At 41.4% G+C, this 16,679-nt stretch overlaps 1 protein-coding gene across 1 annotated transcript; it reads right to left on the bottom strand.

Annotated features, from left to right (window-relative positions):
• Window positions 1–15: 15 nt before the first annotated feature.
• On the bottom strand, window positions 16–15,653 carry nup188 (nucleoporin 188). The gene is made up of 43 exons (XM_070924379.1): window positions 15,619–15,653; window positions 14,350–14,404; window positions 14,018–14,091; window positions 13,847–13,931; window positions 13,670–13,750; window positions 13,338–13,382; window positions 13,124–13,216; window positions 12,880–12,999; window positions 12,549–12,760; window positions 12,267–12,381; window positions 11,734–11,934; window positions 10,851–10,931; window positions 10,655–10,747; window positions 10,424–10,543; window positions 10,214–10,340; window positions 9,863–10,021; window positions 9,282–9,408; window positions 9,061–9,148; window positions 8,872–8,948; window positions 8,639–8,753; window positions 8,348–8,468; window positions 8,180–8,246; window positions 7,590–7,715; window positions 7,219–7,459; window positions 6,927–7,133; window positions 6,662–6,831; window positions 6,473–6,542; window positions 6,309–6,376; window positions 6,000–6,195; window positions 5,474–5,551; window positions 5,305–5,390; window positions 5,035–5,180; window positions 4,752–4,930; window positions 4,291–4,491; window positions 3,971–4,063; window positions 3,708–3,860; window positions 2,855–2,992; window positions 2,683–2,757; window positions 2,246–2,461; window positions 1,967–2,098; window positions 1,809–1,882; window positions 1,252–1,381; window positions 16–868 (listed from the first exon to the last, which is right to left on the bottom strand). The coding sequence occupies exons 1-43, from the start codon at window positions 15,642–15,644 to the stop codon at window positions 689–691; spliced, it is 5,241 nt and encodes a 1,746-aa protein (XP_070780480.1). The 5' UTR covers window positions 15,645–15,653; the 3' UTR covers window positions 16–688.
• Window positions 15,654–16,679: the final 1,026 nt, after the last annotated feature.

Genomic DNA, 16,679 nt, shown 5'->3' with positions numbered 1-16,679 from the left:
GGTACAAAAGTCCCTTTATTAACATACTTTTTTTTTTTAGTACAAATCTTAGCAGCTGCTTCAAAATGTGTACGTGGATAAGCAGAGATAAGAAAATAGCAAAGTTCAGATAAGGATTTAGTGAAAATGAAGAGAATTAGAAAAAGTATAGCGCAGCTTTTCTACAACACATTATACATGAGAAGATTATATTTGAAAGGTCTAATTTCTTAAGTAGCACTTGAAACGTGTCTGGTCATTAAGTATCATCAAAGTGACCTATAAAACTAGGCCTGGGAAAAATGGACCACAGTCAGTGACTGATGTTTAGTAGCACCAAGATCTCTACAGACTCAGATCTATTCTTAATAATACATGTTTTTCTGGACAATCAGGCAGCTTCTCATTGGCCTTTTAAAGTAAACACTTTGGTTGTGGTCATGTGTCACAGCAGTTTTGGCAAAATGAAATGTTTAACAAAACATGGCTCCAATCATTATTTAACATTATATTAGAATAAACACACTCACTCCAAGTCACACATTTGTGCTATTATAACTCCTGCAATAACTGCATACATAAAAATGAGTCTTAACACCAGAACGTTTTTTTCTGATTGCACAACAGGATGTAAAACAACAGTAAGTATTTGTATTCGGGGGGAAAAACCTTGTGTCTGAGATCTGTGTCCTCTACTGGAGATGTACATCTATCTCTGCACAAGTCTGACAAACGCCTGAACGAGCTGGATGAACGGCTCCTGACCTTCATGGCTTGCCTTGGAACCTGGTGTGGGTGGTTTGGACTGGGTGGAGGGGAGGATGCCGCTGGCCGGAGATGACGGAGAACCCCTGCGGAAGTGGCGGGACAGGCTGGAGAGAAGGGTGCTCTGGAGATGAAGAACAGAATCACAATCAGCTTAACTGAATAAGTATGTGCACACATGTACAATGTATTACAGGAAGATAGAAAAAGACATACAGCTGAACAAAGAGTTCTATGCATATTTTTTACCTATTATGTACGTGGTAGAAGAAAAGGGAAAATCAAATAAGTTAGATAATACTAAGTATATTATAAAGGATAAGGCTGATGTTATTTTGGATCCCTCTTATTGTCAACAAATCCCATGAAAAGACCAAAACTATCAGTGTTAGTACATAGAAGTTTCATTGTTTTTAAAAAGAATAAAGTATATCAGGCTTTGGCCACACAGGCAATACGTGTTCGGGGGATACAGAAGACAAAAACAAAGACAGATTAACGCCTCACCAGCTCAGAGCTGAGCTCCTGTTTGAGCCTCTGTTTGTCTCGAGGGAGGATGGAGGGATCTTTCAGACAGCGAACAGCCTGAGAGATCAGCACGTAGAAACAGTTCTCCATGGTGAACATCAGCAATGACCTGAAGAAGAAAGAAAAAAAAGCAAGTTAATCTTAATTCAATGTTATAAACCAAAACAAAGTAGTGAAATGAATCGTTTGGCATTTTGGGAAAGATGCTCTTTTGCTTTCTTGCTGAGAGCGAGATGAGAAGGTCGATACCATTCTCATTTCTTTCTGAAGCTACAGCTGTGCCAGCAGCCGGTTGGCTTAGCATAAAGACTGCAAGCTGGGGGAAACGGCTAGCCTGGCTGTGTCTGGGGAAAAAACCCAAAACTAAAATATAACATGTTAATTGGTGGACAGATATCAGAGTAGTATGGATCTTCTCATCTAACTCTCAGAAAGAAAGCAAGTAAGTTTATTTCTTTAAATGGCCATTTTAATTTGACTCAGGGCCCCATGTGATAGAAGTCGTTCAAATAGTACTGAGACGGAGATTTACTCACTTCAGAGCCTGGATCTCCTCTGAGGAGGCCAGTGAAGCTATACTCAGGGAAACTGGCTCTTTCTTCTTCTCCATCTATGAACACACGGCACAAAAACACTCAGGTCTACTGTAAGCGGACTGTAGCTGAAGTGATTCATGATTACACTGGACATCTACCTCGCTCAACATGCTCAGGGCCACGTTGATGGTGGCCAGCAGGGTTCCAAATGAAGGAGCCACATCAGGGTCAAACGCCGGAGTAGTGAAGCTGAGCACAAACAGAGTTCGATACTCTGCCAAGTCCATACTCTGACACACAGGCAGAGACACCAGTCAGCATTTTATTCTCTTTTATATAAATGTCAACATGTGGCAAAGATGCTGTATCATCATCAGTGTAAAAACTAATAATTACACTACTAAAAGTGCTTATTAGAGCAGTATGAGCAGGCTGACCTGGTCCAGGAGTATCTGGCAGCAGTCTGGAGTGAAGTGCTGCAGAGTTGCCAGGGTTTTGCTGAGGATCTTCAGAAGACTGCACTGCACAGCTAGCAGGGCCTTCTGCTCAGCTTCCTCTCTCTCCCCTCCACCTGGTGCCTCTTTAGACGGGGTTTGAGGGGGGCGCTGTGTCCTGGGAAGGGGCCCAGGGGGCAACGCTTCACCGTTTTTAGCCTTAAAACAAACAAAAAGCTGTTATTTATCTACATAAATAAACGTCTTACAACATTTTAACTGGATTATTGTGGCAGCAAAGTTTTCTCGGTTGCTTACGTCTTTATGTACAAGACACTTTCATTGTTGGTTATAATACAGTATAGAATAGAAATGTAAAGATGCTACAGTGCCTGTCATTATCAAATTATTTGAAGGAAGAAGATTTCCTGGTTTCTGACCTGCAGGTAGTGATGGAGCATCTTCTTGCTGTGGAGTAGGTATGTGCACGTCTGGCACAGATAACACAGGTTTACCTGCATGGAGGAGACGGAAAGAAAAACACAGTGTGACTGGCTGAAGTGGAGCTGTGGTGCTATCTTTGCTGATAGTGGAGCTTTCCTCTGGACTTGCCTGTACATCTCTGAGCAGTTTAGGAAGGTGAAACTGCCACTCTTTACAGAAGCTCGAGAGCTGCAGCAGGAAACCGACCGTGTGATCTGCCTCGTCCAAACACGCCAGGCTCTGAACGGTCCGCACCGCATTCAGACACTGAGCAGGAGAGAAAAGGTACACATGAAGGTTAGTAAGACTATTACTAAGTCGAAAACACCCACATTCCCAGCGTACAACAGTATCTGAATACTGTTGTGAATGCTGTTGTTTCTTTCACCCCTTTTTGTTCTCAAATTAAAAATGTTTTATTACTGGTTGTTGTATTTTGCTCTCTTTTTCCTAAAAATATTGCTTAAGGAAATAAACTGCAATGACACAATTTATAGAAACTTCATTTATATAGCTAACAGTGCCCAATTAATTCAATTAATTAATTACAAAATCTTGATTGATGTAAGGACTTGCAGGGAGAAAAACATAAACAGAGTGCAGCAATGACAGATTAAGGTAAAGAATATAGAGCTGAAAGTCGATTACATGGTCAACATAAACAGCAACTTTGATAATCAAATAATTATTAAAATCAGTTTTTCAAGCAAAAATGCAAAAAACTTGCTGGTTCCAGGTTATTTAATGTAAACATTTGCTGGTTATCTCAATATGTTATAGTAGTAAAGTGTAGTATTAATATCAAACTGAACACCTTTTTGTATTTGGACTGTTGGTCGGACAAAACAAACTATTTGAATAATTTAACATATATGGGATTTAAGAAATTGAGGGGAGCATTTTTCACTATTTTCTGACCTTTTATAGATCAATCAATGCATCCATAAATGCAATAAGTCTACTTTGATGACATCAGTGGTACCTGTAGTATGCGTTCTTGATGTACTCCGACAAAGTCCAGGGCTTCGTTGACGAAGTTGTAACGCAGAGTCTTGAGCAGACTCTCCATTAAAGACATGCAGAGGCGGTACACCCCCGGCCAGCAGGCGGTGTCCTGGGACTTCCGGGAGAAACTCTGCTCAGAGACATGAATACAGTGTTATTATGTCATGTTAATGCACTGCTTTGTCTGTGTCATTGAGCAATGATTCCTTAAAGGGGTCACTATCTTTTCATTTTTATTACCTGTGATGCTCCATTTGAAGACCCCTCATAGACACTCAGAAGAGGGAGGCAGATTGTCTGGATGACTCCTGCTCCAGCAACAGCTGCTGCCCCCTGGAGGACAAATGAAGACACCCTCAGCATTTGACATCTTAAATTGATTTAAAAGATTGATTAAAGAATGAAGCTGGTGACATTCTTTATTTTTCTTATTGTTACTCTCAAGAAAAGAACAAAACCAACAATGATTTGATCCTACTGACGAGTATTGCATGCGTTTGAAAATATAGAATTTCAACCGCCTCGTCCTTTAAATTTCACAGTAGAAAAGTTGTGTTTACCTGAGGAGTGCGGGCCAGTGTGAGCAGCAGGTGAAGTGCAGCCTCGGTGAAGTAGAGGTTGTGTTTGGATCGCAGGCTGAGCTCAACAGCGCTGAGCACCGAGGGGAGGACTGGAACCTTCCTCATCACCGAGACCCAGTGCTCCCCATCCTCATCGGTGCGACACAGCTCCTTCGCCAAGTGCAGTGCGAGCACACACACCTGATGAAAAGAAAGTGAAAAATAAACTTAACTTTATGCTGGATTTGCACTGTTGCTGCGTGCACTCATTGTTTACAACTTGTTTCCACTGCCCCCAAGTGGTCAAAAATGGGGGCCAGTCATTGCAGGTTTACACTAAACGTATGTAAATATCATACATCTAGAACGATTGAAGCTAAACGTTGAAAACTGAGATCATTGGCTAATAAGAAACTGGCTTTTTGACTCCTCTCCTGTTCATCATTCCTGCCTCGGCTCACCCCATCTCTTTGGTCCTTCTGTGGGCCGCGGGGAGAGTCCGTCTCCATGCTGTCCTCATCCTCCACCGTGTCTCCCGCCTGCCTCATGTGACGAGTATTGTCGATGAGCGCCAGGGCCTCGTCTTTCACCGTCTCACATACAGACAGTAACAGCTGGGGCAGCTGGGAAATATCTCCACCTAGTTGACAAAGAAATTAATAAAAAAAAAAAAAAAGATTTAACTACAGACAACTGCAACATTGGATTCAAACACAGACAACAGAAGAGACGCGCGCCTCTTACCGTTGAGTCCCTGAATTTGCAGCACAGAAATGAGTGCAGAGAAAAGTTTGGCTTTGGTCCTCTCCATCATCTGCTGGTCAGCTTGCAGGACACTCTCCAGGATCAGGGACAGGGGAGACAGGATGTCAGGAGCTGTTGCTACCACACTGGAGACAGGAAGTAACAGAGTTTATTAGAGATAAAGGAAGGAGATATGATATAAGTGTGCACTGTAGACTACAGCATTAAGGAAACCTATAAACTCTCTCTGTCAAATGCATGAATACACACCTTCTCCACTGTTTGAGGAGGATGAGTAGTAAAGTGGCCATCATGGATCCAAGACGAAGACATGGCACAGACATGGGTGTGGTCAGCTGAAAGAGACAGAAAGAGTTAGAGAGGAAGATAAAATAAAACGAGATATGAGAAGAAATATGTTTTTGCCATGATGACTCACAGCAGCTTTGGTCCCATCCAGGACGTCCATGAAAAGCTTCAGTTTGGTCGAGTCCTCCGTTACCTGCATCACGTCGGACTGAAGACATAAAACATATCAATCATCACTGCATCACATTCTTTCCATTAAATGGGAGGTTTCATCTTTACAAAAACCAAAGTGTAAAAGAGAGTTGTGGTTTTAGGGGAGCTTGTGTGCAGGACAGTTTCTTGGCCAGAAGCAGTGACTTCCTCCTCCTGAGGTTACCAGGCAACAAGTCGAGACTCCAATAGTTGTTTTTACACTTTGGTTTTTATATGGATTAAACACACAAGATTTAATGTATTATTTAATTTTAGCTGTAGAGGAGCTGGAGCTGATTTTCTTACTTTTGGACAGAGCTAGGCTAACTGTTTCCCCCTGCTTCCAGTGTTTATGCTGAGCCAGCTTTTCACTCGTCGTAAGAAATAGTTCTGATCGAGCGTACCCCGGCCCTTACATCAACACCTAAAACACCATAACCACGATTGTGTTTGCTGTAACATACATGGCTGGTGGAAAGAATTAGCAGCATCCGCCAAGCCGAGATCAACATCTGGGTCTCAGGGAAGTAACATATGCCTTCCTCCTCCATCTCCGCCACGTGGCACACTAGAGACTTGACATACTGGGACCAGTACTCATATCGTCGTGCATTGGAAAACTTCTGAAGCCCATCCTTCAGAGACTGCTCCAAGGAACCACTGTAACAACAAAGACACAATTATCATCAATTACGTGAGATTTTAGCTAAAGTTTGTAAATGAAAGTGATAAATATGGGAACACTTTTATTATATTAGGGATTCTAAAATTACCTGACAACATAGTAGATCTCCAGGCCGATGATTTTTATGACAAAAGCACACGTCTCCAGAACACAAGGCTGAGGGTAAAATACAGTACTTGAGTTGACATATTTGACATTTAATTACTCATTACTCATGTAATCATTATAGAAGTGTGAAAAAGAGCAAAATACCTCTGTGGTATCTGAAGGTGGGGTGAGGGTTCCAAAGAGGGGCGTTGTCAAATTTTCCCAAAACCTTTCTCTGTGTAAAAAAAGCAGCAATATATTCATCATACTCCATTATTCAGTCTTTCTAAACATTCAGTTTCATATATTTTTTTCAGGCCAAAGTGAGAATTTTGTTTGAGATAATGTGCTTACTTTTTACGTAAGACAGAGATGGCACTATCTCTGCGATCCTGCCAGAGGGCAAGGAGGAAGGCCAGGGCCGCTCGGTGGAGCAGCGGGGGACACCAATACTTCCCCTGCTGTTTGGAGTCGATCAGGTCCAACACCACATGAAGACAGCTCCACTCACCCAGCAGAAACTCCTACAGGTTAGTACACAGAGATACTTTGAGTCCAGATGCAGCACTACGAACAGTAAAAACAAATACACTTCTTTTTACTTGTTTTTTTTTCTTACCTTTGACCCCTCGCTTCCATCTTTGACTTCCAGGTTGAGGAAAAGCTCAATGAGGCCGGGCTGGGTTTCCACAGCAACAGTGAGGAACTCAAGGATCATGACCTTGATCCTCATGTCTTCTGTCTTGCTCTGCAGCCGAGTGAGAAATGCATCGCGGATGGCTGCTGCGTCGTTACCAAGGCAAGCGTAGACTGACATGGGAGCCACCTACAAAATATGAGTTACACATCAATATTTGCTGTTGTACAAAACGACTGCATGTACTGTGTATATATATATATGAAGTCCTTACTGTGGCGAGCCTTTTGAGCAGCTGGATTGCCAGGCGAGGCAGCGCCGGGTCATGTTTGTGGTAAATATACTTGGCCAAGACAACTATGAGATTGTTGCCATGGCCACCATGTTGAGTCAGGGCCTGCTCCAGAGGGGACACGGTGTCAGACGGCGGCTTCAGACGGATGACATTGTTGGTGACAGAGAAGGCCAGTTTGACTGTCTGGATCAGGATCTGACCGGGACCCTCGGAGCCACAGCTGGACCGCGTCAGAGAGAGGAAAGAAAATATAACAACACAATTAGTCTCTGTCAAATATATGGAAGGTTTGGGGCTAATTTTATGAAAATATAATAAGGAAAACTAGGCATGAACACTTGTCTGTTCACCTGCTGGGCTGTGCCGCCAGGACCATATCTATGGTGTCCACTCCGACTCCCATGATATTGACGACTGCCTGTCCAGCCTCAGTGTTTGCCAGGCTGTAGATACACAGAGACTGCAGGGTGGGAGTGCTGCATCGAGGAAGAAAAGAGTCAATCAACAACTTTAAATATAGATCAACAACCAAATGTCTGTCAATGAATTAATCAGGGCAGCAACCAACATCTTTATTATTGATTAATCGTTTGGTCAATAAAATATCAGAAAATTGTGGAAGAAGCTGACAAATTTAAAAAGTTTTGTCCTTGAGCTGAGATTTATTTTGTCAACTGCTGTATTATATAGTTAAGAATGAACTGTCAAGCTCAATTTTTAATTTTTTTAAATCATTAATAACGCAAGCAGTATGGTTGCATACAAATATAGAATTGTTAACTTCTAAATGAACTGTTATCAACTGCAGGAATGGCTATGTCCATAATTATTATTCCTACCAGCCTGATTTAGGACTTGAATGTTCACCGGATTGTAAACTGCACATTTTTCCTGTAAATTCAGAGTTAAAACACTTTAATCCCCACAGACTTATCCTCACCTGCCCTGATCCTCTCCCTCTGGGCTCAGATTGAGAATGGCATGAATCAGCTCCAAAATAAGACAGCCTGCAGCAACATAGAGTGTGTTTATTCAGTTTTCAACTTTCATTTTCCAATCTGGATGAAAGAAACTTGCCACCACTGTCACGCCAGACATGCTCCCTTACCTATCCTCTCCCTGACTCCATAGGTGTTGTAACGCCACTTATGGTACGTGGGCAGCATCTCCTTTAACACCAGCAGCACACAAGGGATCAGGCCTTTGTTCTGAGTGCTGCCAAGCTGCCCCTGAAATTAACCAGGAGAGAAGAAGAAAGATATGATGTACATTATAGCAGCAGGAAACCATATTTATAGATCAAAAAAATAACATTCTCTCCTTTATTTAAAAAAAAAAAAAAAAAAAAGGCAAATCAGCTGCTACTACACTTGAATGTTGGCCAGAAAACTGTTGTTACCTTGACCAGGGTTGTAATAAGACGAAGGAAGGCGATGGTCACAGCATACTCCCCTCTGGGCTGCTCAATCTGGACCAGCAGGTTGCCATAGTTACCTGCCTTCATCCCTTCAGCACTAGAAAAAAGTTTTGTTTTGTTCAATACTTTTTAATACTTCCCCAAAAACTAAAAGTCTGACATTTGCCGGGCAAATTAAACATTAGGCAGCACACAGTTTGAGCTTTTCACTTTACCTTACACACTGAGCCATGCTGGTCAAAGGGTTGGAGGCAAAGGGGAGGAAACCTGTGTGGTGCAGACTGGACCACACCTGAAGATTTAAAAAAAAAAAGAAAAATGAGGCGTATAAGGAGGATTGAAGAACAGTGACTTTAAATCCTTCATTTTACTTCCTTCACACTGGAAGTACCCAGCATACCCACCTTCCCAGGCATCCTTGCAGCCAGGACAGAGAGGCAGTTCACACAGGAGGCGATCACGTCCACTGGAGGGTTGATGACTGACGTTAACCTGACAGACGGTAAACACACAAATGACAAGACTAATTCATTTTTGGTTTCTAGTCAAGACTGTTTTCAAATAGGAAGTAAAAAATAACAAACACACTCGAGGTTTTATAAGTGTCTCTGTAAAGTTAGTTTACCTCTGCAGCAACATGTAGATGCGTGAAGTGAGAGGCAACAAACAATCCGACACAGTCCAGTCTGTGCTTATGATCTTATGGACCAGATCCAGGATGGGCTTCACACGTGCACAGTGAGCTAAAACATCTAGCATTTAAAAAAATAAAAAAACACAGACAAGTTAATTATGCTACAACAATGAGTAGAATAATCATTTTATCAGCTGACATAATAAAAAAAAATTGATTAACATTTTTTTTCCATAATAAAATGAATACCTAACTGTGTTTTGGCTGTTGGTCAATCTAAGAAAGCATTTTGATGACATTAATTCGGACTCTGAAGGTAACTTTTGATGATCATTGGACATCATTTTTTACTCATTTTATAAATTATTAATTACAACTGATAGCGTCCATTAGTTGCATCCCTACAGGTTTATAAATTACTTCAATAAAAAACATCCGACACAGCAAAGATCATGTAATTGAGCTCCATTCTTTATGTGTGAGATGATAACAAAAACATAGAATATCGACAGCCTTATTGCCCTTCAAAGGGTTTTAGGATCTGCTTGTGAGAAAATCGACCAGCTGTGTACCTGCAGTTGAAACAACATGGAGCAGCATCTCCACCTCACATGTGAAGAGAGTCCAGGAGCTGTAGGAGTAGTCCCAGCGAACCACGTAGCCCTGCTCGCCTCCAATCATCACCTGGCCCAGCACTCCCTGTGGCATCCACAGATTAGTCTGCCCCGTGCCTGATGGAAGAGGCAAAATGTTATATTGGAGGGACGTCACACAAGAGGAGCATGATAACTCTTCAATCTTCTATAATCATGCATAATACAAATACGCATCATAAATCCATCATAAAGCCTCTTGACATTCTTGGGCAAACAAAATGTTGTATCTGTATTCAAATCTCAGAGTAACAACTAAAACAAACTAACCGAGAGGGTAGAGGAGTTTTGGCGTTTGTCTCCTCCACAGTGTCTCATCATCCTTGGAAATAACATCATTGGGCTTATGTTTGTAAACTTGGGTGTAGAAGGACATCTTATCCAAAAAGTTGTACACCTGTCACACAGAGGTTACATTGTTAAGCCATTTACAGAAGGCAAGGTGCAGTGTGGATATGTGTGTGCATGTGTGAAATCTACCTTTTTAACTGTCGACTTGTTTGACAGAAGTGCAGTTAGAAGCTGTAACAGTGGGCCGATCTTATGAGGGAACATCCCGACTGCACTGTCCAGGATCATTCCCAATCCCATGTTAGGCTTCTGGATTAAAAAATTGACAAATAGAACAGATTATAAACAGTTACTAACATTTTTTTTGTTTTTATCCAATTTGATCTCTGAAGAATCTTCTCTTCTTTGTTTTCTTCTCACCATTTCCCAAAAGACTTCGGCCAGACTGGGAGCAGAGAGGACCTCGCAGGCAGCATCGATCAGGTGGGAGCACTGTGTCGCCACGCCGTCGGTCTGTCACATGCATCATAATAAGGCAAGTTACCAAAACAGGTTACAAATATGAATGTGAGTAAGGGATGTTTAACATATATACATGTAAAGTCTGGGTGTATACCTGTAGGCTTTCCTCTTCAAAAGAAGTGATCACAAATGAGAGGAGACCGTAGATACACATCTTTGCTGTGCTTGCCGTGCACTGCAGAGAAAAAGAGCAGAGGATTTGTATAATTTCCCCCCGGGATCAATAAAGTATTTCTGATTCTGATTCTGATTTGTAGTACAACAATACAAATACATATGAAAATAGACATTGGTACCTAGTGGTACGTATACGTTTGTGTAGCTGTGAGAATGTGAGTTTTTGATGCATAAAATGTGATGGTTTGTTAGTGAAAAGTGTTATTTTCAGTGGTCAGTTTTGGCATTTCCAGTGTTCCCACAAACAACTTTTAGAGCTGTTGACTTTTAGAATGCAAGTATATTTTCTCAGTACATTGTCCTCACTTCAATGTCTGGCTGTACTGCAGCTATAAACCACAGCTCGAGGGGCATGATTACAAAACCTGCTGCAAAAGTCTGCTTTAGCTCAGATTCTGACTATAAAACTAATCCAGAGTACCAGGTTGTTTTCAGCCATCTCATTAGAGACTGATTTAGGTCTGAGGCCCTATGTGATTAAATGTAACTACCTGGTAGAGATAACCAGAAGCACTCTTAACCACAGAGGATAAGATTTGAGATCCACTGTCTATGGCCTTTGATTAGAGTGTGGGTTACCTTGTGAAAGGACACATTACTTCCTTAACTTACATATTTCTCTTCAAAAGCAACATGATACCATTTAAGCAGTTTTAGGTAGGGATCAGCTGAGAAGCAAGGTCGTCCAAAATGGTGAAATGGTTTTAGTAGGTGTGACAAGACAGTAACCATTAAAACCTTCCACCTTCTTAAGAGCTTTAAGTTTGATCTGACCCAAGTGTATATCTATGTTCTCTTACATTATTCCCTGAGACTCCAAGGCCTTTCAGCATGATTGAAATGTACTTGAACACCCCCAGCTGCAGGGCGGTGTTGCCTATCCTCCTGATCACGGGACTGGACTCGTCGGGTCGCAGAGTGTGTCTCAGCAGGACCCAGGCCAGCAGCACCGGCCCGTGATGAGGGATGTCACCAAATGTCAGCAGCAGCTGATCCATCTCCTGGAAGAAACAGAGGACATATGGAGGTTCACATGTCTGTATGGTTTAATCTAAGTGCCAAAATCAGTTCTCTCAGTCAATTTTGTGCAATTTGGATGAAGGAATGCTGGACTAGGGATTTATTGAGGTCATCGTTGAAAAACAGAATTAATGTTTTCCCAGAGAAGTTGGGATCATTGTCCTACCCAACTCTGCAGCTCTGCACAACTTTGAGCCTAATTTCGCTCATTATGTTTTTGAGCCTGCACATACATTGTTTGGTTGCGTATTATTGCTCTACAGTTGCAAAAGAGCGCACTTATGTCTGCTGCATTTAGAGAATCTGGTCAAACCTTGATGACGTCTGGAGCATTAGAGAACTGATGCTGATCTGTACAGTCTTCCAGGGCACACTTGTGCAGGAAGTCTATGTCCATTCCCTCAACCAGAATGAGAGAGCTCAAATATCTGCAGGTGAGAGAAACATACAAGACATTAAAGACTACACAAGCAATCAAATATTAAGCTAGATATGGTTAGAAACCAAGGTCACATACCACAAACAGACATCCTGGAAGGACAGTTCACTTTAAACATACGACACAATACACACAAACACTATGAGGTGCTCTTACCCGATGCGGTCAACCAGCGCGTCCATGTTCTTGTCCACTAAGTGTCTGTTGGTCTGCCGCAAACCAAAGCCTTCTTCTTTGAACATTTTGGTGAAGTTCAGCAGGTCGGACGAGCTCATCTCAAAGTAGGCGTAGTACAGAAAGATGATCTCCAGCAGCAGAGACTGTTCTCTCAGACACTGCAGGAACCACAGTGACACCTGCCTCTCAGTCTTAAACAAAAAAAAAAGTTATTTAGTCAGTTATGAGCTTGGTGTGAGTAATATGTGATATTTACATTAGATCTAGTTTACATTATACAGTATTAACCAAATGTGAACCAAATTATCACCATGAGGTTGCCGTGAGTTTCCCATGTTGGTGCTTCTGCTTTGAAGAGCTTCTCAAACTGCGACTGGTAGTTGCTCACCAGGTCCTTCTCCAGTTTATTGACACAGTTACTGTACTCAGCCTGGACAACAACAAACACACCCATACTTATGTTACTGAAGGAACAAAGAATTAACTTATTTTCAGTGAGAAATGCGCGATGTTCTTCGATTATCTGAAGTGACCCAAATCCAGCTGCTTCTCACCCTGTAGGGATGACGCTCATCCTGAAAGTATGTCAGCAAGAGAAGGACACATCTGAGCAGGCACATGCGCTCCTCGTAGTAATAGTCGGCTATCTGTGAATACACACACACAGGCAGACAAACACATTAGATTAAATATGGAAAAACTGTCATGCTGAATCAAGTGTAATTATACAGCGTGTAAAGTGTAATTGCTGCAGATCTCTGTACTGACCTTCAGCAGCAGTGCCTGGCTTTGTCGCTCATCCTTCAATACAACCTGTAAGGAAGAATCTGTTAGCCACCATCTGAATATCTTTCATAATATCTTCTTGCAAGCTTCAAGTTCTTTGAAGCTTTCCTCGTTAAAAATGGTGACGTTAATCCTTAATCCAAGTACTAAATTTCACATACAAAACACAGTATCACTGAACTTGGGAACTGAGAACTGGGTGAAACATTTATTAATATTCTAATTTTTCTGTAAAAACGGAACATGGCAGATACTTTTTTGTATGCAAAGATTTCAGACACAAATTCTAACACAAAAAAAAAAGTAAAAGACACCTTTAACGAATCTCGGGTTCCTCTGTAGTCCTCCTGTAGGTAGCACTGTAAAAGCTGCACACTCTGCTGCTCATCAAGACCCTGTAACATTATTAAAGCATTAAATCATTAACAAAACCACCACATAAAGACAGTGAATCACATCTTTTTCGTAAAACAGACATTTTTAACTCTTACCAATAGTTTACTGATCCTCAGACCAAAATCCTTCAATGGTTGTGCGACATCTTTGTTCTCCTTCACTTTCCCAGCAGACAATGAGCTAGAATGAGTGATGCTGACAATTAACCCTTTTGGTTGTTATATATAATACTGTATTTGATGCTAGGTTCCTAATAACTAACATACCTGGGTGGCTTGTAGTAAGTGAGTCCTTGATGCAGTCTGTCCCAGTGTCGGTCCAGCTCTGCCTCTATCTGAGCCTGTGCCCGTCAAACATATTATAAACAGAAGAGGGAAAATCAGTATTGTACTTTCTAAATAACAATATGCTGTGAGTGGACAAGAAATATACATTTTTAGAAAAGTATTGTAAAGTAATATTAATATTTCTGTGATTTTGGTACATATAAACTAACTCAAAAAAAGATTCAGGACAAACTCTGATTCAACCTCCACACTGTGGTAGCTGCACACACTTGTATATATGGTACATAAGGACATGTGGCTGGGAGACATACCGGCTCTCGCAATGCAGATCTTCCCAGTAGTATGGTCCATAATTCTCGACAACTCCTGAGGGAATAATGGGTATATTTTAGCAAAGCCACAATAGACATTAATGTACATTACACAGGAAAGAAGCTTTGAGTTTGTCTGCATGTGAAAGTTCAATTTGATCTAATACGCAGATTAGGGGTGGGCAGTGTGACGATATTCACTGTGAGACGGTATACATTTGTCAACTGTCAGAGATTTTTCTATACCATTTATACTGTAGTAACCATTTTTTCAATATCTCCGGTAAAGTATTTTGATCTGTCAGATACTCAACCAGGTAAGACAAGAAGAAACATTTCTGTGTACTAATTCTATCTTTAAACAGTTACTCAACTTTAAGAAAATCGTGATATAAAATTAGATATACCATGATTACGTTTTTTCACCCTGAAGGAAGTTCCACGTACCAAATGTGAAACTGTTTTTGCATATGCTGATGTAGAGTTGGGGGACTGTAGGTGTCACTACATCTTCAAAACTACTGAACAATTTGATGAATACATACAGATACATGTGTGTACATGCAATAAGGCTGACTGCTCTTTTGTGCTGCTGTGTACTTTATAACTCATGGATTGTGAATCTCATGGCTGCATTTTAAAACCCTCCATTAACGTCACGCCTCCTTTCATTTTCCTCTACATGAAAACTGTCAGTTTACATTAACTGACTGTAAAATCCAGATTACATGATTTTTTAATTGATCGAAGGCTGAGGTAGTTTCGGTGGAGGTGTATGGGTCCATTTTCAAACTGCGCAAATGCGAAGGGAAATATTTTCCATTCAAATAATATAACGTTAGCTAACTTAACGTTAGTTATTGTCCTCTCCGTGCCCAAACACAAGCGTTAGCCTCCTCTCTTTTGTCACAACTAACCATTGTTGGTCATTGGAGCTCATCGTGAGTGATACAAAGTAGAAACATGAGCGCCAGCTCCTCATCTAGTTAAATAACCAGAGTTATAGTTTAGAAGTCAACATGCTGTTGTTGACATGCGGCTGACACACCGCGCTGCTGAAAAGCCATTCAAATGTTTAACTGCTAGCATTTGCTAAGCTAAGTTAGCGTGGCGCTAACAACTCAAAAGACACACTATCAAATATAAATTTTACTACTGATAGGTCTCAATAAACAGACACGTTGCGTATGAATGTGTAGTCACTGGAAAATACACAAAAACGATTTAAACATTGTCAGCGTTAGCTAAAGTTTGTCTCCATCTGCCTACCTGACGCTCATCTCCGATTCCGCCATCTTCGTTCCTGCTATGTGATTGGTTGTTGTGCTGAGTCGTCATTACCGTCGTAGGCACTTTCTTCTTCTTCTTCGTCGTCTTCGTCTTATTTTTCATGAGGCAACTGCCATCTTCCGGAGTGATAAATTATCTCCGCCGTTTTCCAAACAGTTCACTAAATTCTATAATAAACGCTGGCTAACTTTAGCTAATTAAAACTAAAGTAAAATACTTAGTATGCGCAGTCTTAACACAGTACCTTAACGATGTATTTAATATTTAAAAATACATTAAAAACATTGAAAACCACGCCTTTAAGAGATATTTTTACTGTTGTACCACGTGACCCGGCTGTCAAATATGGCCCCCTCCTACTGGGTGTGAGAGAGGCGACAGCTGACAAAGGAAAAATCTGTCAAAAACGACGGCACTGATTCATATCACAACGCACCTTCATCCGGATAACACTGCACTAATGTGGTATGTATGCTTGTCTTTGTCAGCCTAGCTTTTATTTCCATTTCCGCCAGCAGTTTTGTGCTGTGTGGCGTTATGCTAACTCGGTAGAGTCAGCTGTATTTTGCCGTTAGCTTGATGCTGTCCGAGGTTGCAGCATCCTTGGCTTGCAGATGGACGCGTTTCTCACCTTAGTGAGGGTTAGCTGGCCCCACTGGGCTGTATTAGCATGGATGTAACAAAACACGGGAGAATTTTTCTTTCCACAGTATCCATCAGACATGATGGTCGTGAGTTAACATAACCTCGACAGCTGATTCAGGCCAGTAGAAAGTCAGTCCAACCTCCAACCCCCACAGGAACAAAAGGTTCCAGCTGATGTAGAAAGAGCATGCATTTCTCCTGGATTTCTCCGTGGGTCTCGGGGGGGGGGGGGGTATTTCACACATTCTGGGTGAATGTTCAGTGTGGCAATAGTTCATGACAGAAAGCAGATAAAAGAAGATGGCCAAGGTTCACGATGACTCATGGACTCAAACACAGTGCACCCTGTCTCACAACTACTGGATTCAGTAATGCCTATAATTATTTTCTTTATT

This window comes from Enoplosus armatus, chromosome 18, assembly GCF_043641665.1.
Source record: "Enoplosus armatus isolate fEnoArm2 chromosome 18, fEnoArm2.hap1, whole genome shotgun sequence".
Taxonomy (NCBI): Eukaryota; Metazoa; Chordata; class Actinopteri; order Centrarchiformes; family Enoplosidae; genus Enoplosus; species Enoplosus armatus.
This window is presented reverse-complemented; position numbering and strand designations above follow the sequence as displayed.

Excerpts from the sequence above, each read along its gene's own strand:
- nup188 (XM_070924379.1), bottom strand. The coding sequence starts at position 15,644 with ATGGCGGAATCGGAGATGAGCGTCAG. Across the intron at positions 8,469-8,638 it reads TTATTACAACCCTGGTCAAG|GGGCAGCTTGGCAGCACTCA; the intron begins GTAACAACAGTT and ends GGTTAATTTCAG. Across the intron at positions 2,993-3,707 it reads ATCAAGAACGCATACTACAG|TGTCTGAATGCGGTGCGGAC; the intron begins GTACCACTGATG and ends TCTCCTGCTCAG.